The sequence below is a fragment of the Microcebus murinus genome, unplaced genomic scaffold, assembly GCF_040939455.1.
Source record: "Microcebus murinus isolate Inina unplaced genomic scaffold, M.murinus_Inina_mat1.0 scaf010_hap2_Mmur4.0, whole genome shotgun sequence".
NCBI classification, from domain to species: Eukaryota; Metazoa; Chordata; class Mammalia; order Primates; family Cheirogaleidae; genus Microcebus; species Microcebus murinus.
In genome coordinates this window covers 40639-56688 of record NW_027438956.1, presented here as the reverse complement: position 1 = coordinate 56688, position 16050 = coordinate 40639, and the positions used below count along the sequence as shown (strand labels likewise).

Below are 16050 nucleotides of genomic sequence, written 5' to 3'. Positions count from 1 at the left end.
CGGACACCATGAAGGTGGACCTTGCCTATCTTCCCCCACCCCCACCCCGACGGTGCCCAGACATCGCTTCTGAGGACTGAAGACCTGAAGACCAATGTAAACGCTTTATTCCAGTATCACGTGAACTGCTTTGGAAACATCGTAAAGGACCATCTTAGAGCAGATGGCCAGTGTGATTCCACCTGCAAGGGGCGTGTGTTCATGGAAAAGTTGGCTACAGGAAGCATCAAGGGACGCTGAGCCCCCTGGGAAGAGTGTTGGGGAGCTCATGAACCCCAAACAGGACACCACCCCAGTAGAGGTTGCGCTGTTAACGCCCAAACCCTGTCTGGTTTTCGTGCCAGAAGCATGGAGCTTGGAGTCCAATCATGCAGAGTCAGCCAGCACACGCTGAAAGACAGTCAAGCCACCAGCCTGGACTCTTCGAAGAGTCAGTACCACGAAATATAAAAAAAGTTGGAGAAGGCTCCAGACTAAAGTGCTCTGAGACACCATGACGGCCCCAGGAAATGCGTGACGCCCGGTGAGATGGAGACTGAAAAAATTTAAAGCAATATAACGCATATTTTGGTGACAGGTGGGGAAAATCAAATACCGACCGAGTATTAAGAGATCATCATGGCTGGGCGCGGTGGCTCACACCTGTAATCCTAGCGCCCCGGGAGGCTGAGGCGGGAGGATTGCTTGAGCTCAGGAGTTCGAGACCAGTCTGAGCAAGAGTGAGACCTTGTCTCTTCAAAAATAGAAAGAAACTCAGCTGGGCCTCATGGAGCTCACCTTTAGTCCTAGCTACTCGGGAGGCTGAGGAGGGAGGATCGCCTGAGCCCAGGAGTTTGAGGTTGCTGTGAGCTAGGCTGACGACATGGAACTGTAACCCGGGGTGACAGAGCCAGACTCTGTCTTAAAAAAAAAGAAAGAGAGAGATCATCGCACAGAGATTCTCCAGGGGGGGCCTTGGTCTTAGGAGATGCCTGTGGAAGTATCTAAGGTTGAAATGTCAAATTAGCAGACTTAATTAACTAATTAGTTAGTGGGGTGGTCGGGGAGAGAGCTCAGACACAGCAAGATAGTCACGAGTCTTGGATCCAGGTAAGGGGAACAGGAGGGTTCGTTGTGCTATTCTGCAACTCTTCTCAAGATTTGAAATTTTTCTAACTAAAAATTTCATATACCACAAAATGTTAACAGGGCTTGAATCCAGGTGACAGAATTACAGGCAATTTTTCTTTCTCTTTCCCTGTATTGATTGGGCCTGAACATGTATTAATTTTAGTCACATATAAATTTTTTCTTTTTCAAAAAAATTCCATATTTTAGCTGAAAAATGGAAGAGTTGAGTTTTTTCTAGGTGTTTGCATGCCTTGGAGAGACAAGTGAAGAGCTCCATAATGATCCCCCCAAACAATAACCAAACCCCAAACAGCCCCCAGTGGGGCTGGGGGCTCAGCCAATGAGGGTCTCCGGGCTCCCCTCCCCCACGCGCCCCAGGGATCAGAGCTGTGTGAGCCCCAGGGACCCTGTCCACAGGGTCCTGAAAACCCCCAGCTCTGGAACAAGCTGCCTGCAGAAAGGGTGGAATAAATGTTGGAGGAAACCCTCGCAGGTCCCCAAGCCCTGGGCTGCAGCCACCCACCTCCTTGTGCCCCCTTCCCCAGGGTGGCTGGCCCTGGAGGCTGCTCCAGCTGGGGTGACCCGGTCCCGGTGGGGACCCCATGCTCTCCACTCTCCTTCCTCCCCTCCCCCAGGGGCTGAGGAGCCCAACAGCCGGCCGACCGGACTGACAGGCAGGCGCAGGTGCTGCGGGAGGCGGGGCTAGCAGCCCGGGGCTTAAAGGCCCCGGCAGGGGCTCCGTGTGGGACTGGGGGTCAGATGCCTCTCCTGGATGGGCACAGGCGCGTGGGCTGCTATTCCTGGGCTCCGATAGTGGCTGTCTATTTATAGCGCCCGGGGTGGGGGGGTGCCTCCCCACACAGGCAGCAGAGGAGCCGCACTGCCGCACTGTCACCCTCCACTCGGCTGCGGCTGGCCGCCGGCACCTGCCACCCCGCCGGGGACAGAGGGGCCCGGTGCCGGCCAGGCCAGATGGGCAGCACCATGGAGCCCCCCGGGGCAGCATACCTACACCTGGGCGCCGTGACGTCCCCCGTGGGCACCGCCCGCGTGCTGCAGCTGGCCTTCGGCTGCACCACCTTCAGCCTGGTGGCGCACAGGGGCGGCTTCTCGGGCGTCCAGGGCACCTTCTGCATGGCCGCCTGGGGCTTCTGCTTCGCCCTGTCCTCGCTGGTGGTGGCCTGCGAGTTCACGCGGCTCCACGGCTGCCTGCGGCTCTCCTGGGGCAACTTCACGGCGGCCTTCGCCATGCTGGCCACCCTGCTGTGCGCCACGGCCGCGGTCGTGTACCCCCTGTACTTCACGCGGTGGCAGTGCCCGCCTGAGCCCGCCGGCTGTGCCGCCAGGGACTTCCGCCTGGCCGCCAGCGTCTTTGCGGGGCTCCTCTTCCTGGCCTACGCGACGGAGGTGGCCCTGACGCGGGCCCGGCCCGGCCAGGTGGCCAGCTACATGGCCACGGTGTCGGGGCTGCTCAAGATTGTCCAGGCCTTCGTGGCCTGCATCATCTTCGGGGCGCTGGTTCACGACAGCCGCTACGGGCGCTACGCGGCCACCCAGTGGTGCGTGGCCGTCTACAGCCTGTGCTTCCTGGCCACGGTGGCCGTGGTGGCCCTGAGCGTGATGGGCCACACGGGGGGCCTGGGCTTCCCCTTTGACCGCCTGGTGGTGGTGTACACCTTCCTGGCCGTGCTGCTGTACCTCAGCGCCGCCGTGATCTGGCCCGTCTTCTGCTTCGACCCCAAGTACGGCGAGCCCAGCCGGCCTCCCGACTGCCCGAGAGGCAGGTGCCCCTGGGACAGCCAGCTGGTGGTGGCCGTCTTCACCTACGTGAACCTGCTGCTCTACGTCGCCGACCTGGCCTACTCCCAGAGGATCCGCTTTGTGCCCACCCTGTAGCCTGGCGGTGGCAGCCCGCCCACCCGCGCTCTCTGCTGGGGCACCAGGTACTGTGAGGCTGAGCCGGGTGAACCGAGACCCCAGGGAAGAAGCAGGAGGGCAGCTGGGGGCACAGGACAGACATGGTGCCATGAAGGGACACGCTGGCTGCCCCACTTGTGGCAGAGGCAGGGCAGATGGGCGGAGCCTCCCCTCTCACCATCTCCCAGCCCTCCCTGGGCTCAGCAGCGCTAGTTGCTGGACCACGTGGGAAATCTCAAAGCTAGTGTTTGTCACCACCCATTTTGCCCCCAGTTGGAAACCCTGAGGCTAGAAGGGTTTAAGAGGCTCTGGGCACATCTGCCTGTACCTGGGGACACCATGCAGGCTGGGAAATACAAGTTGAAAAAGGAATGACCTCCAGACTTGCAACGAAGGGCTGGAAACGGACCCAGGAGAGCACCAGAGCCAAGTCACCTGAGGGAGGGGCGTCAAGGGGCAGCTCCGGAACCCGGGGAGGAGAGCCCAGCCTGGAGGCTGTCAGCCGGCACAGCAGCTGTGAAATCTGGACCGGTCTCACCCTCTCTGCGGAGCCTCCCAGTGGCCACAGCGTTGTTGGAAGCAGAGTAAGGACTGTGCCGTGTGACTCAGGGCTGCCTCCCGGGGGGTCTGCTGGCTGTAGGTGGCACAGGTAGCCTGGAAGGCCCCGAAGAGGCCAGCAGCACCGCTAGGACCATGGCGTGCCGAGGAGGAGCTGGTTCCAGCCCAGTCACAGAGCCCCCATCTGGACACCCACCCTCGGCTGTGACACAGCAGCTTCCGCTGTGGCCTGCTGGGCCACACTGGCCCAGGCAAGGGCCGGGCCAGGGGCAGCCTCTGGGTCAAAGCTGGGGCCCTGCACACCTCCGCTCAAGTGTCCAGCTGCCCGGCCACCAGGGCCATCATGCCCCTTGCTCTAGCCAGCTCCTCCTGCACAAGAGCCCGGACTGGACCAGCCCGGAGCTGCCCACCAGCCGCCCCCAAGCCCAGGGTGAGGGCAGCAGCACGGCTGGCCCTGGGGTCCTAGAGGAGGGAATAAATGTCAGCGTGGACTTGCACCCTGGCTCTGGCTGAGAAGTCTTTACTGAGGGGCTGTGGCCACTTGTACCTCCTGGCCATCCTTCCCAGGGAGGGCCAGCTGGTTTCCTCGCCCTTGGGTGGGTGGGGCCAGGGTGGGCAGAGAGGAGAGGAGGTCCGGTTCATCCTCCTCCTCCCAGGCACCCTCAGCACTCACCCCTATCTGGGCGTCTCCAGGGGTCCCAAGCGTGGGCGTGGGCAGAGGGGTTGCTGCACCTCCTATCCAGCGGACCCTATGCATGGGCTCTGCGGGGTCCCAACCAGGCCCTGTGCCGGAGCCATGCATGTGAGACAAGTGGCCTCCACCTGCTCACTGGGAGGTCACACTCTGGGCAGCCAACAAACAGGGTCTGGCCCGATGTCCTTTCCATTGAGGCGGGATGTTTTGGACTCAATGCTAGATCTTTGGTGGGGGCAGGGAGTTGCTGGGTCTGCAGGTGTCCTGTGGGCCCTGCTGGCTGAGGGATGGGGGTCAGGGACCACTTAGCCAAGTGACAAAGGAACATATGGGCCATGTGCTCCCCAACTCCCAGGGAGGCCTGGACACCAGCCTTGGGGGGATCCTGCTTTGCCCTGTGCTTCCTCTGCTGGCCCCAAATCTGTCACCCCCTCCTGCACTTCCTTCCTGTCCAGTGGCTTCTGCCCCTGGGACCCCACCCAACCTGAATCTCAAAGGTCCTGAAGAGAGAGGAACAGAGAGGGGAGGGTGCCCAGGGTGACACCCAGGTCTCGAAAGAAGCCCACCCCGGAGCCGGTGCTGTGGGGGTTTGCTCCCAGGGCCAGGGGACTGTCCATTCTGGATAAGCACGTACACAGCTCCTCCCTCAGAGGTGGGGACTGAACTCGCTGCTGTCCAGGTGGTCACTGTAGAACAGTGTCCCAGTGCCAGTGGTGGTCACCAGGTGGATCATCACCTGCCTCCAGGGCAGAAACGTGCCTGTCACTCTGAAATCCTGTGCTGCACCATCAGCCAAGACTCTACACAACAGGCCGGGCGCGGTGGCTCACGCCTGTAACCCTAGCACTCTGGGAGGCCGAGGTGGGCGGATTGCTCAAGGTCAGGAGTTCAAAACCAGCCTGAGCAAGAGCGAGACCCCATCTCTACTATAAATAGAAAGAAATTAATCGGACAGCTAAAAATATATATAGAAAAAATTAGCCGGGCATGGTGGCACATGCCTGTAGTCCCAGCCACTCGGGAGGCTGAGGCAGAAGGATTGCTCGAGCCCAGGAGATTGAGGTTGCTGTGAGCTAGGCTGACGCCACGGCACTCATTGTAGCCTGGGCAACAAAGTGAAACTGTCTCAAAAAAACAAAACAAACAAACAAAAAAACTCTACACAACAGAACAGGAAGCAGCCCACCTCTGCCCTTGGTGGCAGGTGGGCTGTCAATGACCACTTCTTACTTTGTCCTTAGTCCTGCTCCTGACGGGACCCCAGACCACCTCGAAGCCCACACGCTCTGAGCATGTCCTCGGGGGAAATGACTAGAGCCTCAGACTCCCTGAAACCCAGGGCCAAAATACTCCACAGGGTGTGTAGGGAGAGGTCAGGGATTCCCGCACAGAGGCCCTGCCTCCTCTGTTCACTAGGTGACCACCACCCCCATTTAGAGGAAGTCCAGGTGGCCGCAGTGAGAGGCGCAGCTCTGGAAGGTGCCCTGCACCTGAGACTCCGCAGACTAGAAAGCACCAGGTGGGCAAAAGGGGGTCTGGATGGCAGGGTCTGATCTAGACTATGCTGGCACCTCCCAATTTTGAGATTTTAATAATTTAAGTCTCTGGAGGGCCTTCCTAGGCCCGGACAGGCCTGCGCCAGCCAACCTCCTGGTGCAATAAATTAAAAAATGACAAAATGCAGTATCAAAACAGTGACATATTTTAAATGTTTTCACGGGCAAATTATTTTTCCACCCTGCCCCCTCCCAAAAGAAAAAGAAAAGAAAGAAAACGTCGTGAATGACGCGCCAGTGAAAGGTATTGATTCCCGCGAGCGCCGGCACGCGCGCAGGGACCCCAGCCCGAGCGCACGGCAGGGCCCCGCGTGGGGAGCTCCTCGCAGGGCCCCTCGGGCCCCCCTTCGCTCGGAGCCCTCAGCCCCCACGTGCGGGTCCCGGGGTCGGAGGGCTCGGGCGGAGATGCATGTCCGAGGGGCGCGTGTCTGGAGGGCGCGCGGGGAGACGCGGGTCCGCGGGTCGCGGGGGGCGCGCGGGGTAGTGGGGCTGGTGAGCCCTGGCGTGGGCGGGGGCGCGGATGATGCAACCGGCCCGGGCGCCGGCGCAGCTCCCGATTGGCCAGCGCCCAGCGGCCGCGCCTCCCGATTGGCTGGGGGGGCGGGGGCGGGGCTGGCTGGTGGGGTGCCGCGTGGCCGGCGTGGCGGGCGCGGCGTGGCGGGCGCAGCTGCTGGGTACCTCGCGCAGGTTAGCTGGGCTGGGCTGGGCTGGGGTCGGGGTCTGGGGCTGGCGGGCGGCGGCCGCGGGGCGGAAGGAGATGCGCCTGGGCGCCCCTGGCTCGGGCGGGGCGGGAGTCCGGATGGAGCCCACCGGCTGCCGCCCGCCAGCTCTCCCCGCTTCCCGGGGGCGCCCCGGTTCGGCGCCTGGACCCTGCCCGAGGGGTCTGACCCTCGTCTGCAGGCCTGGGGCCGCTGTGGGCGGGGCTGTTGGGCGGAAAAGGGGTGGCGCCTGGGCGAGAGGCGCGTGGCCCCCGAGGAGTGACAGCCTGGCACTGCCCACCGAACGTGTTCGAACGTGTCCCGCCTGGTCTCGTCCCGCAGCTGTCCCCACAGAGCCGTGCCAGCGCTGAGGGCTGTGGGCAGGGGGCCTCTGGACATCATGAGCGTGGGCTTCATTGGGGCTGGCCAGTTGGCCTTTGCCCTGGCCAGGGGCTTCACAGCAGCAGGTAAGCCCCGGGTCTGGGTGGGCGCTACGTGCGGTGTGGGTCACAAGGCCAGTCCTGCGGGAAGTGGCAGGTGCCATATGTTTGGGGCTGGTTAGGAGGGGACGTGGGATTTTTCTCCACTCCCCTTCTTGGGAATGTGAGGGAGGGAGGCCAGAACGGGCCCTGAGGAAGGAGCTGTGTCCCCCCACAGGTGTCCTGGCCGCCCACAAGATAACGGCCAGCTCCCCAGATATGGACCTGGCCACGGTGTCTGCTCTCAGGGTAGGAGCCGGCTGGAGGACAGGCAGGGAGGCTGAGTCTCTACAGGGCTGCCCAGGGTGGTGGTGGGGTGTGACCCTCCTGGCAGTGGAGGTCCAGGAGTGGGGGTGGGGTGGGGTGCTGCAGCCCCATCCTGGTGAGCAGGGACCTCGCTGGGGTGTCGGGCAGACCCTCCTGGCCCCACCTGTGGCTCCCGTGGGAGGCTCTCTGGGACCTGGGTGGTGGGCGTGTGTACTGCTGGTGGGAGGGGTGTTGGTGTGGAATGGGGTTCCCTGCACAGGGTTAAACTTTGAGCAGGTGTCCTCTGGGGCCACAGCCTGGAGGCCCAACAGCCCACTGGGACTGAGCACAGCTTTGGTTTGCCAGAGTGGGGGCAGCCACCCAGCTGGGCACCACCACCCACACCGGGAGGCCGGGGGTCCGAGGGGGCTGCAGTCCAGGGTGGGCTAAGCCAGGCCTGTGACACAGATGGAGTGCCCCCTTTCTGCAAAAGGGACACAATCCAGAGCAGAGAGGGTAGTTGGGGGAGGGTCAGAGCCTCTGCTGATTTCCATGCAGGGCTCGTGCCTGGAGGGAACCCGGAGGAGGAGGCTGGGGAGGGGGGACAGCCAGCCAGAGGAGCAGGCTCAGCCCACCTTGGTCCCCCCCCAACAGAAGCTGGGGGTGAACCTGACACCCCACAACAAGGAGACGGTGCAGCACAGTGACGTGCTGTTCCTGGCCGTGAAGCCACACATCATTCCCTTCATCCTGGACGAGATTGGCGCCGACATCGAGGACAGGCACATCGTGGTGTCCTGCGCGGCTGGCGTCACCATCAGCTCCATTGAGAAGGTGAGGGCCAGCGTGTGCTGCAGAGTGGGCAGGCGCCTTGGCTCTCCCGAGGCTCAGTTCTCTCTGAAAGGGGTACAGTGCCCTGGCCCACGGCAGAACTCAGCACTTTGCAGGTGGGGGACTGTGTAGACATGCCACACCTGAGGCCAGGGTGGACATAGCTGGTTTCTTTTCTTTTCTTTTTTCTTTTTTTTTTTTTTTTTGAGACAGAGTCTCACTCTGTTTCCTGGGCTAGAGTGCCGTGGTATCAGCCTCGCTCACAGCAAACTCAAACTCCTGGGCTTAAGCGATCCTCCTGCCTCAGCCTCCCGAGTAGCTGGGACTACAGGCATGCGCCATCATGCCCGGCTAATTTTTTTCTATATATTTTTAGTTGGCCAATTAATTTGTTTTTATTTTTAGTAGAGACACGGGGTCTCGCTCTTGCTCAGGCTGGTCTCGAACTCCTGACCTTGAGCAATTCGCCCGCCTCGGCCTCCCAGGACATAGCTGGTTTCTCCTGCAGAAGCTGAGGGTGTTCCAGCCGGCCCCCAAGGTCATCCGCTGCATGACCAACACCCCGGTTGTGGTGCGCGAGGGGGCCACCGTGTACGCCACGGGCACGCACGCCCAGGTGGAGGACGGCCGGCTCCTCGAGCAGCTCCTGGGCAGCGTGGGCTTCTGCACCGAGGTGGAGGAGGACCTGATCGACGCCGTCACGGGGCTCAGCGGCAGCGGCCCTGCCTACGTGAGGACCGTGGGCGGCTGGTGGCAGTGGGCACGTCCCAGGACCTCAGTGTACACCTGTTCCTGCTCCCTTGGGGAGGCTGGTGTGAGGGCTGCAAGGCTGTGGGAACCAGCGGGCGCTTTGCCCTCTTCCTCCCCCTCCTCCCTGCGCCAGGCCCCGAGGGCATTGCCCGGAGGAGAGGCCAGGACGGCGGTTCAGGGCCCTTCTCCCCACAGGCGTTCACGGCTCTGGATGCCCTGGCGGATGGTGGCGTGAAGATGGGGCTTCCAAGGCGCCTGGCGGTCCGCCTCGGGGCTCAGGCCCTACTGGTCAGTTTGTTTCCTGACCCTCCTGTGGAGGCTGCTCCTTGCAGGGCCCCGAGACTGCGCTGGGGGTGGTGGGTGGGTGGGGAGGTGCTGGGTGCCACGGTGGCTGGGGGCAGCGCCCTGCAGAGGTGGGTGGGAGCCCCACAGCTGTCGATCTCTTTCTGGCCGCAGGGGGCTGCCAAGATGTTGCTGGCCTCAGAAGAGCACCCAGGCCAGCTCAAGGACCAGGTCTGCTCTCCCGGCGGGGCCACCATCCACGCCCTGCACGTGCTGGAGAGCGGGGGCTTCCGCTCCTTGCTCATCAACGCGGTGGAGGCCTCCTGCATCCGGACACGGTGGGCCCCCCAGAGCCTGCTCCCGGCCACCAGTCCCGGTGGGGCGGAGCCCTTGGTCTTGCACGCACCCGCCCAGTCATTCACTCAGCAGATCTTTGTTGGGCTCTGGCCCGGCCCTGGTTCCCCAGGTTGCCGCTTGCAGTGCCCTCCTGCCTTCCGTGGTTCTTGGAGGAGGGGATGTTCACAGAGGTGACGGGCAGCCTCCTCTGGGCATCCCCTGTGCCCCCGCAGTTTCATTGTCATTGGGCCAGAATGACTACACTAGCCAGGGAGCTGGACCAGTGTGGTGGGCAGGCATGTTAGGGGCCCTCTGAGGGCCTGGTTGCAACACCTTCCTCCTGGCCTTGCCAGGGATTGAGTGAATGAGACGAGCGGGTACACAGCGACGTCCTGGCACCAGGGGAGCTCAGTGAGAGTTGGAAGAAAATGAAAGGGCAAGAGGGAGAGAGTTTGGTGTCTTGCCTGGGAGGCTGCAGCTGGGAGTTGCTGTCCCCAGGTCAGGGTACAGGGTGGACGGGGCATCTTCCTCATCATGTGGCCACTCTCCAGTCCAGACACCCCTGAGTCCCCCTGCCCGATGGCCACTCGAGATCTCGCCGGGCCTGCCCACCCTGCACCGGCCCTCAGGGGAGACAGGCACGGGCACAGGTCCCACAGTTGGCGAAGAGGGCTCGGGTCTGGGGGCACCGTGGGTAGGTGTGGGGACCCTGAGCCAGCATGATGTCCGGGAGGGCGTGGCAGGCAGAGGGACTGCAGGTGCAAAGGCCCGAGGTGGGAGGACAGCACAGGCACCCCCTGGCCAGCAGGCACTAGGCGCCGTGGGCTTTGCCTCCGCTTCCCTGGTGCACACTTGGGCTCCAGAAGGAGGGACCGGACCAACTCCTCACTGCCTCTCCAGGGAGCTGCAGTCCATGGCTGACCGGGAGAAGGTGTCGCCAGCCGCCATCAAGAAGACTGTCCTGGACAAGGTGAAGCTGGACTCCCCCGCGGAGGCCTCTGCGTCCCCTTCTGGCCACACCATGCTGTTCCCCCGCAGCCTGGCCCCGGCGGGCAAGAAGGACTGATGCGTCTGGGCTGCTCACCATCCTGCCTCCACTCTCTCTGCTCTCCTCACTGAAGGCTCCTGTGCTGGGGCGTCTCCAGCTAGGCCCGCAGAGCGTCCCCACAGTGGCCGGCCACCTGTGGCCCCGATCAGCTCAGGGGTCAGCCGGGGTCTGAGCAGGTGACCTGGCTCGTTTCCCACTGGAAAGCTCCACGTCTCCAAGTGTTGCCCGGCCCAGAACAGAGGACAGAGGTGGATTCTCTGACCTCCGCCTCCCTCTTCCTCTGTCCCCAAACCAAGTCAGGAGCCCCCTCCTCTGGGAGCTCAGGAGGCCCAGAGGGTCTTCGCCCATTCCTACCTCCAGTGTCAGCTGGCTCGGGCCTGGCTCTTCCCCATCCCCTGCTGCCCCTTCCCTGTCCCCACTCTGGGAGTCGCCTGTCCTTCCTGCACGGGGCCCAGAGGGTCCCAGGAACCAGGGACCACAGCTCCTCTTGGCCAGCTGCCAAGCACCTGTGATGCCATTGGACATTTGAGTTAAGGGCTCCTCAGGTAACTGATGAACTTCCTGCAGCCACCAGCGCTCAAGCCACCATCCTCTGTTCCTGGCCCAGCTGGCAGGGTGCTGCCACTCCAGCCCTCCAGGTTATATAAATTTGTTTCCAGCACTCGGTGCCCTGACTTCTTTGTTGCCACTCGTGGAGGGAGGCCTCCACCTGCACTAGAGGGTTGGATACTAGAGGCTGAGCCAGTGACCCACACCCTAGAGCCCGGAGGTCCCAAGGCAGCCGGGCTGGCCAGTGGGACTGAGAGTGTCCCTGCTTCTGGGGTGGGGTACAGCTGGGCCCCAGTCGCTAGGGGCCTGCCTGGAGGGTGGCACTGCAGGCTGGGCTTGGCGTGCTGTGCTGTGGGAGAGGCACTGGCCGCTGCATCCTCCACCCTCCCCGCCTGTCGGGCAGACGTCTCACCATGGGCTTGTGCCAGGCAGGGCCAGGTTCTTGGTGAGGCAGGGACCCTCTAGGGAGGGGTACTAGGGTTCTCCAGAGAGGAGAAACAAGACACACACACAGACATGTGTAAATATGTAGAGACTAGAGTCTAAGGAATTGGTTCACACAGTTAACAGAAGCTGGCAAGTTCAACCCAGAGGGCCAGCAGGCAGGGAGAGCAGATATTCCTCCTGTCTGAGGCCCACAGGCAGAGCAGCAGGTGTTGCAGGTGAAGCTGGAAGGATCTGCCTTCCGTCTAGTCATGCCTTCAAGTGTGGCTCACCTGCATTATGGAGGGCAATCTATACCGATTAAAATGTTAATCTAGGCCGGGCGTGGTGGCTCACGCCTATAATCCTAGCACTCTAGGAGGCCGAGGCCGGCGGATTGCTCGAGGTCAGGAGTTCGAGACCAGCTTGAGCAAGAGCGAGACCCCGTCTCCACTAAAAATAGAAAGAAATTAATTGGCCAACTAAAAATATAGATAGAAAAAATTAGCTGGGCATGGTGGCACATGCCTGTAGTCCCAGCTACTCAGGAGGCTGAGGCAGAAGGATCGCTTGAGCCCAGGAGTTTGAGGTTGCTGTGAGCTAGGCTGACGCCACGGCACTCACTCTAGCCTGGGTAACAAAGTAAGACTGTCTCAAAAAAAAAATAAAAATAAAAAAGTTAATCTAATCTAGTGTCATGCAAAACACTCTCCCAGAAACCCTCAGAATAACGTTTGACCAAATATCTGGGCACCCTGCAGCCCAGTCAAATGGACACACAAGATTAGCACCCTCCCCCTCCCCCGGGAGGCCCACCAGAGGGGAGGAGCTGCTGAGGGCTGGGTTGGCAGCAGGCCCTTTCCAAGGGCTAGGAGTGCTCTCGTTTCTCCAGGCAACCAACAGGTACTGAGTACACAGACAGTGAGATGAGGCCTCTTCCCTCCAGAGGACGCGGGAGCGTGAGGGGAGCCGGGCTGGGTGTCTGCAGTGGGCTCCCCTGCAGGTGGGGGAGGATTGGCAGGGCTCCTGAGAAGAGGTTTCCAGGAGCTGCACCACAGGGTCCCGTTTCCAGAGACCCCATGGGCCCACTGCAGAACTAGGCCTTGGTATGTATGAGAAGGGCACAGGGACACTTGGAGACAAGAATTCAGCCCTTCAAGTCAAAGGGGAGATGGCCAAGTGCAGTGGCTCACACCTGTAATCCTAGCACTGTGGGAGACTTAGATGGGAGGACCTCTTGAGCTCGGGAGTTTGATGAGACCAGCCTGGGCGACAGGGAGACCCTGTCTCTACAAAAAGTAAAAAACTTAGCAGGGTGTGTGGCGCACACCTATAGTCCCAGCTACTCAGAAGGCTGAGTGAGGCAGGAGGCTCGCTTGAGCCCAGGTATTGGAGGTTGCCGAGAGCTATGATGATGCCACTGCATTCCAGCTCAGGTGACAGTGAGACCGAGTCTCTAAAACAAAAAAACCTAAGGGGAGAGAGGAGAAACACAGACGTGAAGAAAACGTCCAGCGCTGCCAATAAGGACACGAGTGAATCCTTGTTGCTGTCGTGGTCACGAGCATCCTGGCAACTCGGCTTGTCCCGAGGGCCGCCACACCCAGACACGGAGGTGAAGCTAGGTGGTGGAGTGGACCCTGCTGTCGGGGTGGAATCCAGCAGCCCAGGTCAGCTGTGGGCATAGCCAGCCACAGCAGGGGCCCCTGCACAAGCCCCATCCAGTGTGGGTAGACGTGGGCACTGGGGAGGGCAGGGAAGTCCTCAGCATCAGCGCTGTGAGCAGCTAGAACCACCCCGTCCCCCAGCACAGTGCCTGGCAGTGCTGGGGGACCCTGGTGCAAAGATGCCCCTGGAAGAGATCGTCCCACAGGCTATGCCACCCCAGGACCAAAGCTGTCCCCTAATTGGTCCCTTCAAGTCAAGGCCAGTTTCACTGTTTGAGCACCTACTCTGTAAGAGGAGGGGCACGGTGCTCCCAGAGATGCTCCTGGCCTGGGGATACTAGGGAAGCCAGCAGGTGAGTCAGGTGTTTAAAGTGGGGCAGAGATACGTCATGGGCCCCGGAGGAAGCAGGGGGGTCGGGGGCCGGGCAGGCCTTGCAGGGAGGCATTTGTGCCAACCCGTGAAGAATGAGTTGGACTTCAGCAGGCAGGCCCGTGAGCCTCCTGCCATGCTTCCTGATTAAGCAAAAGACTGCAGGTGGGGACTGGGGCAGAGCCGGAGTGAGCCCGGAGCCTTTGATGTGAGTGCAGAGGTGGACACCCAGGAGGCCGCCGAGAGAGTGAGGACAGGCCCGACGGGGGCCAGCTATGTTCTGTGTGGGTCCAGAGCAGGTCGAGGGGGGAGGTGGCTCTGAGAGCCAGGGACCTATGAACGCCTGCTGGGAAGTGTCAACGTTGCCATGCAGAGATGCCACCGCAGGGGCCCTGCTGGCCAAGGGTCAGCTGGATGGTGCCTTCCTGGCTTTGCCATCCCTGCCACCCAGTCCTGAAAGCCACCCACTAAAATGAAGCAGAGCTTGGAGGGCGTCCTCCTGCACCTTGGCCCAACAGACTGGGTGAGTCCTGGTGGAAAAGCTGGCTCCTTCTGCTTGGTCCAGCTGTGCCTCAGTTTCCTGATTGGAACTGCCTGGACTGGAGCCTGCCCTGCTGGGGCCCTTACCATGCCCACTTCTGCCATTCTTTTCCTGCACCAGGCTGACCCCTGTCCCTACCACTTGTGCCGACCAGACTCAGGCTCCAAAACAAATGGGTCAGCAGCCTCTGGCCAGGCAGGGAAGGGAAACATCCACCCTGGGATGGGCCCATCTGTGTGCCTTGAGACCAGGGAGAGCAGAGCTGGTCCCCGTTTGGGAGTGGCTGCCAGCCAAGTCCCACGTACCCTGGGTCTGCCAGCAGCATCAGGTGGGACCTGCTGGTCTCCAGGAGACAACAGGGTCCTAAGGTCAATTCCATGGAGGGTGCAGCTCGGGGCTGGGTGGACGCTGGGAAGGTGCCTGTGGGAGGGCAGTGTCCGGCTGCATCAGGAAACGAGGTGCTGGAGGTGCAGGGAAGTCCAGACCCGAGAGCCAGGCCCGGGTGGCTGCCCCTGGAAAGCAGCTCTTGAAGCTGGGGGTGGAGATGACTGTGTGGAGTGAGGATGCTCTAAAACCTACAGACCCCTCAACAGAATAGCCTTTAGCCTCTATTGTGGCCTCGTGGGCTTTGGCCCAAGCAAGGCTGCAGCACTATTTCCAGGGACAAGTGTCCCGGACTCTGTGTGGGGAGCCACCCAGGAGACTCTAGGACAGGTGAGACTTGTATGCCACGGCCAGCTCTGCCCCTTACCAGCTGCAGACCCTCTTGGCAGTTCGAGCCGTTCCAATGCCATACCTCCTCTCCCCACATGTGCAAACCCACCCCCCATCCGCTGTCTGCAGGTGGTCAGCACCCTACCCACCCTGAAGATGATTCTAGGGTAGGGGACAGCCAGGGAGCCTCCTGGAGCGTCCTCCTGCTGGTCCCAGGCATCACTGTGACTGCCCAGCAAGGGGAGGAGCAAGACTCCTTCCCAAGGGTGGCAGAAAGCACGGCGGTAAAGATGATTCTGGAATTGGCCTCCCAGTGGGCTCCGATGTGTAAATGAAGGCCAGACTTGGTCCTGTGAGGAGTGTGGAGTCGGGTGCAGGAACACAAGCGGGGATTAGCCCAGTAAGCGTCCACCCTGGCGGCTGCCCTCAGCCCCAGGACCAACTTCCCATGTCTCCTGGTGGCACTGTGGACCCAGCTCCAGCTGTGTGGCACCGAGGACAGGGAGGTGCAAGTCAACAGCTGGGTCCTGACGTGACTCTGGTTGGCCTGCCAGGCCCCTGGTGAGTAGACTCACAGCCCAGCAAAGCAGGACTTTTTTGGGGGGGGAGACAAAATCTCTGTTACCCGGGCTAGAGTGCCATGGTGTCAGCCTAGCTCACAGCAACCTCAAACTCCTGGGCTCAAGTGATCCTCCTGCCTCAGCCTCCCAAGTAGCTGGGACTACAGGCATGGGTCCCCCATGCCCGGCTAATTTTCTCTAAATATTTTTAGTTGGCCAATTAATCTCTATTTTTTTTAGCAGAGACGGGGGTCTCACTCTTGCTCAGGCTGGTTTCGAACTCTCAACCTTGATTGATCCACCTGCTTCAGCCTCCCAGAGTGCTAGGATTACAGGCGTGAGCCACCGCAGTCCAGCCAGGACTTCTTCGAACTCAGCCGACACTCTCCCTCCAGCCAGCACCCAGTGGTGAGGGGCACGAGGGGGGAGAGGCAGAAAGCAGGACAGCACGCTTGGCCTCAGAGCAATCTTTGCTGTTTTTTGTACATTAAAAGTTGAGGGGGCCGGGCGTGGTGGCTCACTTCTGTAATCCCAGCACTCTGAGAGTGCCAAGGTGGGAGGATTGCCTGAGCTCAGGAGTTTGAGACCAGCCTGAGCAAGAGTAAGACCCTGTCTCTACCAAAAATAGAAATATTAGGTGGGCATCATGATGCGCACCTGTAGTCCCAGAAGGCTGAGGCAGGAGGGTCACTTGAGCCCAGGAGTTGGAGGCTGCAGTGAG

General features: G+C 61.2%; 2 protein-coding genes across 2 annotated transcripts; both read left to right on the top strand.

Annotated features, from left to right (window-relative positions):
- Positions 1-1876: 1876 nt before the first annotated feature.
- Positions 1877-4075, top strand: MYADML2 (myeloid associated differentiation marker like 2). The gene has a single exon (XM_012789408.2). It carries the CDS (start codon positions 2083-2085, stop codon positions 3004-3006), a length of 924 nt encoding a protein of 307 aa, XP_012644862.1. The 5' UTR covers positions 1877-2082; the 3' UTR covers positions 3007-4075.
- Positions 4076-6443: 2368 nt separating this feature from the next.
- PYCR1 (pyrroline-5-carboxylate reductase 1) lies at positions 6444-11166 on the top strand. Its single transcript, XM_012789407.3, has 8 exons — positions 6444-6522; positions 6876-7000; positions 7191-7261; positions 7913-8092; positions 8598-8819; positions 9035-9127; positions 9296-9459; positions 10358-11166. Exons 2-8 carry the CDS (start codon positions 6934-6936, stop codon positions 10521-10523), a joined length of 963 nt encoding a protein of 320 aa, XP_012644861.1. The 5' UTR covers positions 6444-6522; positions 6876-6933; the 3' UTR covers positions 10524-11166.
- The last annotated feature ends 4884 nt before the right edge of the window (positions 11167-16050 follow it).